Source organism: Hyla sarda, chromosome 7, assembly GCF_029499605.1.
Source record: "Hyla sarda isolate aHylSar1 chromosome 7, aHylSar1.hap1, whole genome shotgun sequence".
Classification (NCBI taxonomy): Eukaryota; Metazoa; Chordata; class Amphibia; order Anura; family Hylidae; genus Hyla; species Hyla sarda.
The window spans coordinates 25,220,359-25,232,865 of record NC_079195.1 but is presented as its reverse complement, the minus strand read 5'-3'; the positions used below and the strand labels follow the sequence as shown (position 1 = coordinate 25,232,865).

Sequence of the window (12,507 nt, the reverse complement as noted above, 5' to 3'; positions counted from 1 at the left end):
TCCGGAGCGGCGGGGACACGTGAGTATTACCTCCTATGCAGTGGTCTTCAATCTGCGGACCTCCAGATGTTGCAAAGCTACAACTCCCAGCATGCCCGGACAGCCAACGGCTGTCCGAGCATGCTGGGAGTTGTAGTTTTGCAACATCTGGAGGTCCGCAGGTTGAAGACCACTATTGGGTTCAAAATCTTTAATTTTTTAGATTTTGCACCTAAAAATAGGGTGCGTCTTATACGCCGGTGCGTCCTATAGGACGAAAAATACGGTAAGTATCCGAAAGAGAATAAAACTAATTTTACGTTATGGTAAATCATCATGAAGGAGTCCTGAAAAACTCTGGTGGTCCAGAGGAAATACATCCAGGATGTGCCCTAAAGAGAATGACTCTTGGCTTATCTGCCATACAAGCCCAATAGGTGGGAGTCCGACCATTGGGGTCCACATTGATGCCGTCACAAAGTCCCGTTCTAGGAGAAGAAAAGGCCACAATGTCAATGAAAAGTGTGGAAAAAGCCAAGTACATGGACAGAACATCCCAATTCTCTTGATCCAAAAGGTTCCATTGGTCAAAACCCAAATCGGTCATACATTTATTGCATCTCCAGTAGAGATCTGGAGTTATCACCGATGAGTTTTACAATAAAAATGTAATAAATGTCTGATCAGAGTGAGGTCTGATCATTTGGACCCCCAAAAATCATCAAGAAAATCTCTTTAAAAGCACAGACCACAGAAAGAGGATGATCCCTTCAATCTTCCCAAACCTATCAATGTCCATATTGATATAATGGATTCATTGGCACATCCTCTTCTATTCATAAAGTGATTCATAAAATGTTTTCTAAAATTGACTTTTCAATTATTACTTCTATAGGTCTTCCTCAGGTAGGCACCATCAAGCAAAGTTGGCTCAGAAGGTCTTCTAGACTGTGACCAGGTGACAACGGACCATAACTTTATGTATTGGTACCACCGAAGTAGCGACCAGGGATTGAAGCTTGTTGCCTTATTGCAGAGGGATGCGAAACCCAATTATGAGGATGACTATGAAAAACTCTACGAGGTGGGAACAAAGAGAGGTTACAAGCACAGCTACCTAAAAATCTCATCGGTGACTTTGCAGATCCAGGGGGTTTATTACTGCGCTTCGAGTGTCGCGCGGTGACACAGAAGAGTTGGAAAGCTTTGATATAACCTCAAACTGAGACGAGAAACCCCAGCAGCTGCCTTTGGCCTGGAAAAACAATAGAAAATCAAGAATAGTTGGTATACTCCACCCCCGTGTGACGTCAACCCCGCCTCCGCTATGCAAGTCTATGGGAGGGGGCATGATGGCCGTCAAGCCCCCTCCCATAGACTTGCATAGCGGGGCCGGGGCGTGACGTCACATGGTGGCAGAGTCGTGACATCATGATACTCCGGCCCCGTGGTCAGCACCCGGCAGTTTGTGAGCTGGCAGCATAGCGTGCAGCTCAAAGAAGTGGGTGCCAAATGCAAGATTACGGGGGTCCCACAGCAGCGTAGGGGATACGTTGTCTTAGGGGCGGAGTACCCCTTTAAAGACTAGGGTTAAAGAGCCGAAAATGCAGATCTGTGTAGATAAGTGACCTCTGAGGGTGCATATGGACATCACAAGTGAGCACAAATCGCAATAAAAAAGTAAACAGGAAGAGAGCACTCACCCAGTAAAGAAAACTTAGTCCCCTTTATTTCATGAACAAAGTCCACTCACCTGAGGCCGCTCAGTCGGCTTTTTTGCCGACCGCAACTCCCTACCGCAGCAACGGGGGTATGAGTGTACTTTGTTCATGAACTAAAGAGGACCAAGTTTTCTTTACTGGGTGAGTGCTCTCTTCCTGTTATCTTTTTTATTGCGATTGTTAAAATTTTGTCTAATGAAGAGGTCTCCGACCAAGATTGTCCTAGAAGCATTCAATTGGAACCACCAGCTTTGAGGGGTCTATCCCATCTCATATAATGGCATATAATGGCATATCGTAAGGGTATCGTATAATGGCATATAATGGCATATCGTAAGGGTATCGTATAATGGCATATAATGGCATATCGTAAGGATATCATATAATGGCATATCGTAAGGATATCGTATAATGGCATATAATGGCATATCGTAAGGATATCATATAATGGCATATCGTAAGGGTATCGTATAATGGCATACAATGGCATATCGTAAGGATATCGTATAATGGCATATCGTAAGGATATCATATAATGGCATATCGTAAGGATATCGTATGATGGCATATCGTAAGGGTATCGTATAATGGCATATCGTAAGGATATCATATAATGGCATATCGTAAGGATATTGTATAATGGCATATAATGGCATATCGTAAGGATATCATATAATGGCATATCGTAAGGGTATCATATAATGGCATATCGTAAGGGTATCGTATAATGGCATACAATGGCATATCGTAAGGATATCGTATAATGGCATATCGTAAGGATGTGTCAACCTTTTATGTTCCGTAGGGGTCAAACCCCTGGGACCCTCACTAATGGCGATAATGTAGGGGATGTTGGGCTAGTTTAATGCTTTGTTCTTTGTGGTGCTTCCTGACACCCCTTTGTAATGGAATGGATCCAGCTTGAGCCGGGTGGTTGAAGGCCGCTGTCAAAGGAAGAAACAATGAAGGGGTCCTCAGTGCATTGTTTACTATTCCAATGAACAAAGAAAAACAATTATGCTAAAAAGGGGTTAATTCAGCAGTTTTTTTTCTTAGAGGGTTGTGACTTCCGCCCTTTCTATAGTATTAGGGGCACTAGACGTTACAGCGTCATTGTCACCATGTCTCCTCTACAGCAGCTTTTACTCTATCTGTTTCTCCCGTTCTGTAAGTTAAAGGGAGGGAAATGGGAGATTTATCAAGTTATTATATTGTGACTTTTATATGATGTCATATGTTTCCAGGTCTTGCTCAGGAGGTCACCATCAAACAAACACCCCCAATGATCATAGACCAAGCTGGTAAGGAGGCTGCGATAGACTGTGAGCAGGTGACAACAAACCATAATGTCATGTACTGGTTCCACCAAAGAATTGGGGAGGGACCAAGATTAATGGTCACCATGATCACGGACCAGGAGCCAAGCTATGAAGATGGCTACAAAGAACATTATGAGATGGGCAGAACCCATGGAATAAGGCACAGCTACCTGAAGATCAAATCGCTGTCCACCCAGGTTCAAGGGGTCTATATCTGTGCATCGAGCCAAGCACAGTGACACAGGAGAGCTGGGGGCTTTGGTATAACCTAAATGTGTACTGAGAGGAAGGAACCGGAGATCAAAGAGGAGTCAAATAACCAATGACTGAGCAATGACGACAACACAAGACACCATGTGGGGGCAGCACTGACTGCAATACCCAATACAAGTTATGAAGCAGTAACTACATAAAAAACCTATGAAGGATTTCTACATAATATCCTTAGAGAACATGGATCAAAACCAGTTCTAGTCCCTGGGCCTCATAAATGAAGTGTCCGCATGTCAATATCCTGTACCCTAAGTGTCAATATCCTGTACCTCAAGAGTCAATATCCTGTACCCCAAGTGTCAATATCCTGTACCCCAAGTGTCAATATCCTGTACCTCAAGTGTCAATATCCTGTACCTCAAGTGTCAATATCCTGTACCGCAAGAGTCAGTATCCTGTACCCCAAGTGTCAATATCCTGTACCCCAAGTGTCAATATCCTGTACCCCAAGTGTCAATATCCTGTACCGCAAGAGTCAGTATCCTGTACCCCAAGTGTTATCATCCTGTACCCCAAGTGTCAAGATCCTGTACCCCAAGTGTTATTATCCAGTACCCCAAGTGTCAATATCCTGTACCCCAAGAGTCAGTATCCTGTACCCCAAGTGTCAATATCCTGTACCCCAACTGTTATTATCCAGTACCCCAAGCATCAATATCCTGTACCCCAAGAGTCAGTATCCTGTACCCCAAGTGTCAATATCCTGTACCCCAAGAGTCAGTATCCTGTACCCCAAGTGTCAAGATCCTGTACCCCAAGTGTTATTATCCAGTACTCCAAGTGTCAATATCCTGTACCCCAAGTGTCAATATCCTGTACCCCAAGTGTCAATATCCTATACCCCAAGAGTCAGTATCTTGTACCCCAAGAGTCAAGATCCTGTACCCCAAGTGTTATTATCCAGTACCCCAAGTGTCAAGATCCTGTACCCCAAGTGTCATTATCCTGTACCCCAAGTGTCATTATCCTGTACCCCAAGTGTTATTATCCTGTACCCCAAGTGTTATTATCCTTTACCCCAAGTGTTATCATCCTGTACCCCAAGTGTTATTATCTTGTACCCCAAGTGTCATTATCCTGTACCCCAAGTGTTATTATCATGTACCCCAAGTGTCATTATCCTGTACCCCAAATGTTATCATCCTGTACCCCAACTGTCACTATCCTGTACCCCAAATGTTATCATCCTGTACCCCAAGTGTCACTATCCTGTACCCCAAGTGTTATTATCCTGTACTCCAAGTGTTATCATCCTGTACCCTAAGTGTCAATATCCTGTACCCCAAGTGTTATTATCCTGTACCCCAAGTGTTATTATCCTGTACCCCAAGTGTTATTATCCTGTACCCCAAGTGTCACTATCCTGTACCCCAAGTGTTATCATCCTATAACCCAAGTGTTATCATCCTGTAACCCAAGTGTCAATATCCTGTACCCCAAGTGTTATTATCCTGTACCCCAAGTGTTATCATCCTATAACCCAAGTGTTATCATCCTGTACCCCAAGTGTCAATATCCTGTACCCCAAGTGTTATTATCCTGTACCCCAAGTGTTATCATCCTGTACCCCAAGTGTCAATATCCTGTACCCCACATCTTTAATATGAGTCATGCAATACCACATTTCACCTGCAGTGGCCGCTATTAGAAAAATGCTTACAACTTTCAATCCTGCAGCAATCACATCAGCCCCAGCAGGGGGCGCTGTCTAGATGACACTACTCCTTTAACATTGAAGAAGAAGCATTTCACTTCTGTTCTATATAGATCAGTATCACTTCATTTTCTGAACAAGTGACACCAGCATGTCTTCCATGTCTTCTATGCAGAGGCTTCTATTCTGTATTCTCATCCCCATGTGTAAGTAATTTATTATGTCTTATGGCAGTGTTTTCCAAGCAATGTGTCTCCAGCTGTTGCAAAACTACAACTCCCAGCGTGCCCGGACAGCCGAAGGCTGTCCGGGCATGCTGGGAGTTGTAGTTTTGCAACAGCTGGAGGCACACTGGTTGGGAAACCCTGGTTTATGGAATATAGACCGATCAAGGAACATTAGATGTGTCAACTGGTCTATCTCCAGTTGTTGTAGAACCACAATTCCCAGCAGTTGCAGTCAGTTCCAATGACCCTCACAGGTTATGCTCCACTATATTACCATTGATGAGCATTTCATAGCTCCTGATCATCATTTCTTTGCAGATCTGGCTCAGAAAGTCACCATTACCCAGAATCCCCCACTGGTCGTAGGCACGGCCGGCTCTGAGGTGGTGATGACCTGTGAACAGATGACTACAGACCATGAGTGGATGTTCTGGTATCACCACCGCCGGGGGCAGGGGCTGGAGATGGTCACCTACATGCTGAGAGGAAATCCACCCGACTATGAAGATGGCTACAAGGTCGGCTACCAGATGAACAGGACAAAAGGAGACAAACTCAGCTTTCTAAGGATCACGTCTGCTGAAGCCAAGGATGAGGGGAGTTATTTCTGCGCTTCCAGTGATGCACGGTGACACAATGAGCCCGACGGCTTTGATGTAACCTCAGTGCACAATAATAGTGAACACCCGTCACCAGCACAGAAGGGACACAAAGGAACAGAAAGTATCAACCAAAAAGTATAAAAGATACTACAGTATAATCAGTGGTCTCAAAATGGGGCCCTCCAGTTGTTGCAGCCGTTGGCTGTCCTGGCATGGTGGGAGGTGAAGTTTTGCAACATCTGGAGGGCTACAGTTTGAGACCACTGGTATAATGAAAGACATCAACATTAACCTCAGTCCCTCACAATTACCACAGATATGAGATAGATAGATAGATAGATATGAGATAGATAGATAGATATGAGATAGATAGATAGATAGATAGATATGAGATAGATAGATAGATAGATAGATAGATAGATAGATAGATATGAGATAGATAGATAGATAGATAGATATGAGATAGATAGATAGATATGATATAGATAGATAGATATGAGATAGATAGATAAGAGATAGATAGATAGATAGATAGATAGATAGATAGAAATGAGATAGATAGATAGATAGATATGAGATAGATAGATATGAGATAGATAGATATGAGATAGATAGATAGATAGATAGATATGAGATAGATAGATATCTTGCACCCCACCCACCTCTATTAGGTGTATATAAGGTGCCTTGGATGTTTCAGATCCTGCAATGCCTGCTGTACTGATCACACAGAGGCATATTCATAGTGTAGGGTCCGTCCCAATGAGGTCACCTTACCGTGGTGGGACGGTCCACGCTATTTGGTACCTCACTGTTTCATAATTTCATATTTTCATTTATTGCACTACAGCTGTATAGCTTTTCATGTTTTATCTATATACTCATGTTTCATATATATACTCATGTTTCATCTATATCTTTGTGCTAGCAGTGTGCTGCTGTATTCTTCTGTTGCTGTATATTTAGCCCAGCAGCCTGCACCTACAAGCCAGGTCCATATAATAGTTTGGAATCAATAGTGCTGGCTAACTTATCCTTTGGTTGTATTACACATATGGGGGAGTGGCTACCTCCATGTTGGCTCCTGCACCCCACCCACCTCTATCAGGTGTATATAAGGTGCCTTGGATGTTTCAGATCCTGCAATGCCTGCTGAACTGTTCACACAGAGGCTTATACATAGTGTAGGGTCGGTCCCAAAATGAGGTCACCTTACCGTGGTTTGACGGTCCACGCTATTTGGCCGCCAAATTTGCAAGCTAATTTCACTGTTTCATAATTTCATATTTTCATTTATTGCACTACAGCTGTATAGCTTTTCATGTTTTATCTATATACTCATGTTTCATCTATATCTTTGTGCTAGCAGTGTGCTGCTGTATTCTCCTGTTGCTAGATAGATAGATAGATAGATAGATAGATATGAGATAGATATGAGATAGATAGAATGATATGAGATAGATGGATAGATAGATAGATAGATAGATAGATAGGAGATAGATAGATAGATAGATATGAGATAGATGGATAGATAGATAGATGATTGATAGATAGATAGATAGATATGAGATAGATAGATAGATAGATATGAGATAGATAGATAGATAGATAGATATAGATATATAGATAGATATGAGATAGATAGATAGATAGATATAAAGATAGATATGAGATAGATAGATAGAAAGATAGATATGAGATAGATAAATAGATAGAAAGATAGATATGAGATAGATAGATGATAGATAGATATGAGATAGATGGATAGATAGATATATAGAAAGATATGTGGTGAGCTTGTGGGGATGCAGGGTGAATAGGGTGTAGCTGTGCAGTGATGAAAGGGTGCTTGATTAACCCTTAACTGTCGTGACGCCAGGGTGCGGGTTCTTCCTCAGAATATGTATATCCTACCGCCACCCGTTCCAGGAACGATATGGAGGAATAAAGGATTGTCCACAACCAGAGGTTTAGTAAACTGGAAATAACTTTACTGCAACTTTTATGCAGGTTAACAGGAGTAGTGTTGCACGCAAATATTCACAATGCAAATTTTATTCACGAATATCGCACATTCGTGAATTCGCGAATATTTGCGAATATAGCACTATATATTCGCAATTACGAATATTCCTTTTTTTTCCCACAGTAATCACAGTGATCATCCCTCTCTGCTTCCAGCTTGTGTGGTGTAAAGAAGGCTCTAATACTACTGTGTGAGACTGGCGTGCAAATATTCGCATATGCGAAAATAAAATGCGAATATTACGAATATGCAAATATAGCGAATATGTGACGAATATTCGTCCATATATTCGCAAAATATCGCAAATTCGAATATGGCCTATGCCGCTCAACACTAAACAAGAGTCTCAGTCTATACAGAGGACCGGACTTTAGGTTCCTCACAGTTGGTTGGGACCTTGTAGGGAATATAAGCTCTGAGGCTTGCTTTATGCTGTTCCACTGAATTTAGGGTTTGATTTTTGCTTTACGCTGTTCCACTGAATTTAGGGTTTGGTTTTAGGTTCAGTAGTCACGTAGATTTAGGATTGAGTTTAGTTAAACTCACGGTTTTGTATCGGGCTGAAGTTAGCAGGCTTCAGGCCTAGATTTGTCTTGTAGGTATACATGGAGCTTCTCTCTCTCTGCTAGTCTGGAACCCAAGAGAGATGTTATTGCTTTGCAGTACAGGAACCAAGAGAGTGATGATTGGGTAACAGCGCCCTTATATGGCAAGGGGCAGGCTCATAGCTTATTGGTTCCCACCAACTGTCATTCCTTTCTCAAAGCATTGTGGTACATCATGTGACCCACTCACGTGACCTGGAAGGTTTTTAAGCTTAACCTAACAGTAGACTTAGTAGTCATGTGACCTAAGGTCCTGGAAGTACTATACATATATATGGATTATATAAATTATACACAACAAACATATAAAATTAAAGAAGGAAGAGGTGACAAGGGGTTATTGCACTAGGAGGATCCTACCGGTATGCAGGAACTCTGACTTTGGGGACTTAGCACACAAGGTACGGTACCAGGACACCACAGATAGATAGACAGTAGTTAGGCCCTGTCAGGTTGAGTCCCTCTGTGTCCTAGGGGCCCTCCTGCAGTGTTTCCCCCATAGTCATATATATATTGTATAGTGTTATGTGCAATAGGTATTAAGGACCTTTAAGGACCTTTGAGTTAGTCACATGATAATGTGTTCACATGATGTGCTGGTTACCCAGAGAGCACCAGCTAACCAGGTGACCTGTTGCTTGACCTATGGGCTTCTGGCTCAGCCCCCCTTTATAAGCGGGGCAGCCATTACAATCTCTCTCTTATCACTCCTGCTGAGATACAGTAAAGTCCAGACGTCTCAGAGCCAGTGTCCAGCACATCTGGAGGCCTCAAGCCTAACCTACAGCCACATGTCAGTAAGTCAAGTCATCTCTGTCTGCTGTCACTACCTACAGTCAAGTCAAGGAATTCTCTCCTGGAGGAGGGGGTCATGGTGAAGTCTGTCAGAGAGTTCAAAAGGGGTCTGGATGCATTTTTGGAGAGTAATAACATCACTGGTTATATATATTAGATTTATAGGGACAGAACGTTGATCCAGGGATTTATTCTGATGCCATATTTGGAGTCGGGAAGGAATTTTTACCTCTAGTATGAGGGATTTTTTGTCTTCCTCTGGATCAACTCAGTAGGGACTCATTAGGGCTATAGGTTGAACTTGATGGACTCTGGTTTTTTTTCGACCTTATGAACTATGTTACTAAGTCTATAGTCAAGTCAATTATAGTCAGCGTGGCTGTCCTAAAGTCTGTCAAAGTCACTACAAGTCCCAGCAAGCTGCAAGGTCCCATGGGATACTGGTCACCTCTCTGGGGTCCTGGCCTAGCTGTAAAGACTATTTCCATCTGTCTACCTCAGTAAAGCTACTGTTAACCTAACCTGGTCTTGGACTATTATTACCCTGCCTAACCTAGGGATAGCGGTGCTACCGTTCAGGTGGTTACCGGGAAAACCACGCCCTGGCGTCACAAACATTTAGGGGTTAATAACATCTGTCCCTGGGCTAAAACATCTGCCCCATACACCTCATCTTCACACCCCGAGACACCACAGATAGATAGATATGAGATAGATGGATAGATAGATAGATAGATATGAGATAGATAGATAAATAGATAGATAGATATGAGATAGATAGATAGATAAATAGATAGATATGAGATAGATATGAGATAGATAGATAGATAGATATGAGATAGATAGATATGAGATAGATGATAGATAGATATGAGATAGATAGATATGAGATAGATGATAGATAGATAGATAGATAGATATGAGAAAGATAGATAGAAAGATATGAGATAGATAGATATGAGATAGATAGATAGATATGAAATAGATAGATATGAGATAGATAGATATGAGATAGATAGATATGAGATAGATGATAGATAGATATAGATAGATAAATAGATATGAGATAGATAGATATGTTCCAGATCCTGCCATGCTTACTGAACTGTTCACACAGAGGCATATTCACAGTGTAGGGTCCGTCCCAATGAGGCCACCTTATCACGGTGGGACGGTCCAAGCTATTTGACCGCCGGCGGAGACAAATTTGCGAGCTAAGTGCCTCACTATTTCATAGTTTCACATTTGCATCTATTACACCATAGCTGTATAGCTCTCCATGTTTTATCTGCATGTTCATGTTTCACCTATATCCTTGTGCTGGCAGTGTGCTGCTGTATTCTTCTGTTGCTGTATATCTAGCCTAGTAGCGTGCACCTGTAGGCCAGGTCCATATAATAGTTTGGTATCAACTAAAGTGCTGGCTGACTTATTCTTTGTCTAGATAGATATGAGATATATAGATAGATATAAGATAGATAGATAGATATTAGATAGATAGATGATAGATATGAGATAGATAGAAGATAGATAGATATGAGATAGATGATAGATAGATAGATATGAGATAGATGATAGATAGATAGATAGATAGATATGAGATAGATAGAAGATAGATAGATATGAGATAGATGATAGATATGAGATAGATAGAAGATAGATAGATATGAGATAGATGATAGATAGCACATTACTTATTAATCTGGAATAATAATAATAATACATTGTGAATTGTATCTATAATACAGATCTATTCTTCCTGATTCTTGTAAAAACCTTTTGTCTCAGGAATATAACATCGCAGTAATAGGAGGAGCAGTTTCCTTCCTGTCTATGACACTGATCAGCGTCTGGTATGAGGCAGAGATCAGCGTCACCCATCATGTCTTCCATACAGACGCTGCTCTTCTGCTGCTTTCTTCCAGTCTGTAAGTATTAGGTGTCCTTAAGAATAATCCTCTGACCAGAACACCAATGGATGACAATCATGACCTCTGTATCTATTAGGTCAGACACTATTAGTATCCCAGATATATCTATTACAGTAAAGTATGGGAATATTCAATATAATGTTGTATACAATTGTATTTCTTGAATTCTAAGACCTTATAGATAAAATCAGTAATGGTCGCTCCTCCTTTATCTACAGGTCTGGCCAAAAACCCCTCCATCACCCAAACCCCACAACTCCTGAGAGGCACGGCCGGCTCTGAGGTGGTGATGACCTGTGAACAGATGACTACAGACCATGAGTGGATGTTCTGGTATCACCACCGCCGGGGGCAGGGGCTGGAGATGGTCACCTACATGCTGAGAGGAAATCCACCCGGCTATGAAGATGGCTACAAGGTCGGCTACCAGATGAACATGACAAAAGGAGACAAACTCAGCTTTCTAAGGATCACGTCTGCTGAAGCCAAGGATGAGGGGAGTTATTTCTGCGCTTCCAGTGATGCACGGTGACACAATGAGCCCAACGGCTTTGATGTAACCTCAGTGCACAATAATAGTGAACACCAGTCACCAGCACAGAAGGGGCACAAAGGAACAGAAAGTATCAACCAAAAAGTATAAAAGATACTACAGTGTAATGTAGATAGATGAATGGATAGATGTGAGATAGATAGATAGATAGATGGATAGATATGAGATAGATAGATAGATAGATAGATAGATAGATGGATATGAGATAGATAGATAGATAGATATATAGATAGATATGAGATAGATAGGTGGATAGATATGAGATAGATAGATAGATAGATAGATAGATAGATAGATAGATATGAGATAGATAGATAGATAGATAGATAGATATGAGATAGATAGATAGATAGATAGATAGATAGATAGATAGATAGATAGATATGAGATAGATAGATATGAGATAGATAGATAGATAGATATGTTATAGATAAATAGATAGATATGAGATAGATAGATAGATAGATAGATATGAGATAGATAGATAGATAGATATGAGAGATAGATAAATAGATAGATATGAGATAGATAGATAGATATGTTGTAGATAAATAGATAGATATGAGATAAATAGATCGATAGATAGATATGAGATAGATATGAGATAGACAGATAGATAGATAGATATGTTATAGATAAATAGATAGATATGAGATAGATAGATAGATAGGCCAGCACTATTGATTCCAAACTATTATATGGACCTGGCTTAAAGATAGATAGATAGATAGATAGATAGATAGATAGATAGATATGATATGATATAGATAGATATGAGATAGATAGAGGTGGACCGATCACGATACGACTTTCCAAGGATCA

General features: G+C 41.1%; 2 gene segments (V, D, J or C); both read left to right on the top strand.

The window, feature by feature from the left end:
* Nucleotides 1-5,062: 5,062 nt before the first annotated feature.
* LOC130283419 (T cell receptor beta variable 19-like) lies at nucleotides 5,063-5,873 on the top strand. The segment is given in 2 exon segments: nucleotides 5,063-5,152; nucleotides 5,492-5,873. Coding segments are annotated over 2 exon segments (369 nt in total).
* Nucleotides 5,874-11,325: 5,452 nt separating this feature from the next.
* On the top strand, nucleotides 11,326-11,664 carry LOC130283106 (T-cell receptor beta chain V region LB2-like). The segment is given in 1 exon segment: nucleotides 11,326-11,664. A coding segment is annotated over 1 exon segment (339 nt).
* Nucleotides 11,665-12,507: the final 843 nt, after the last annotated feature.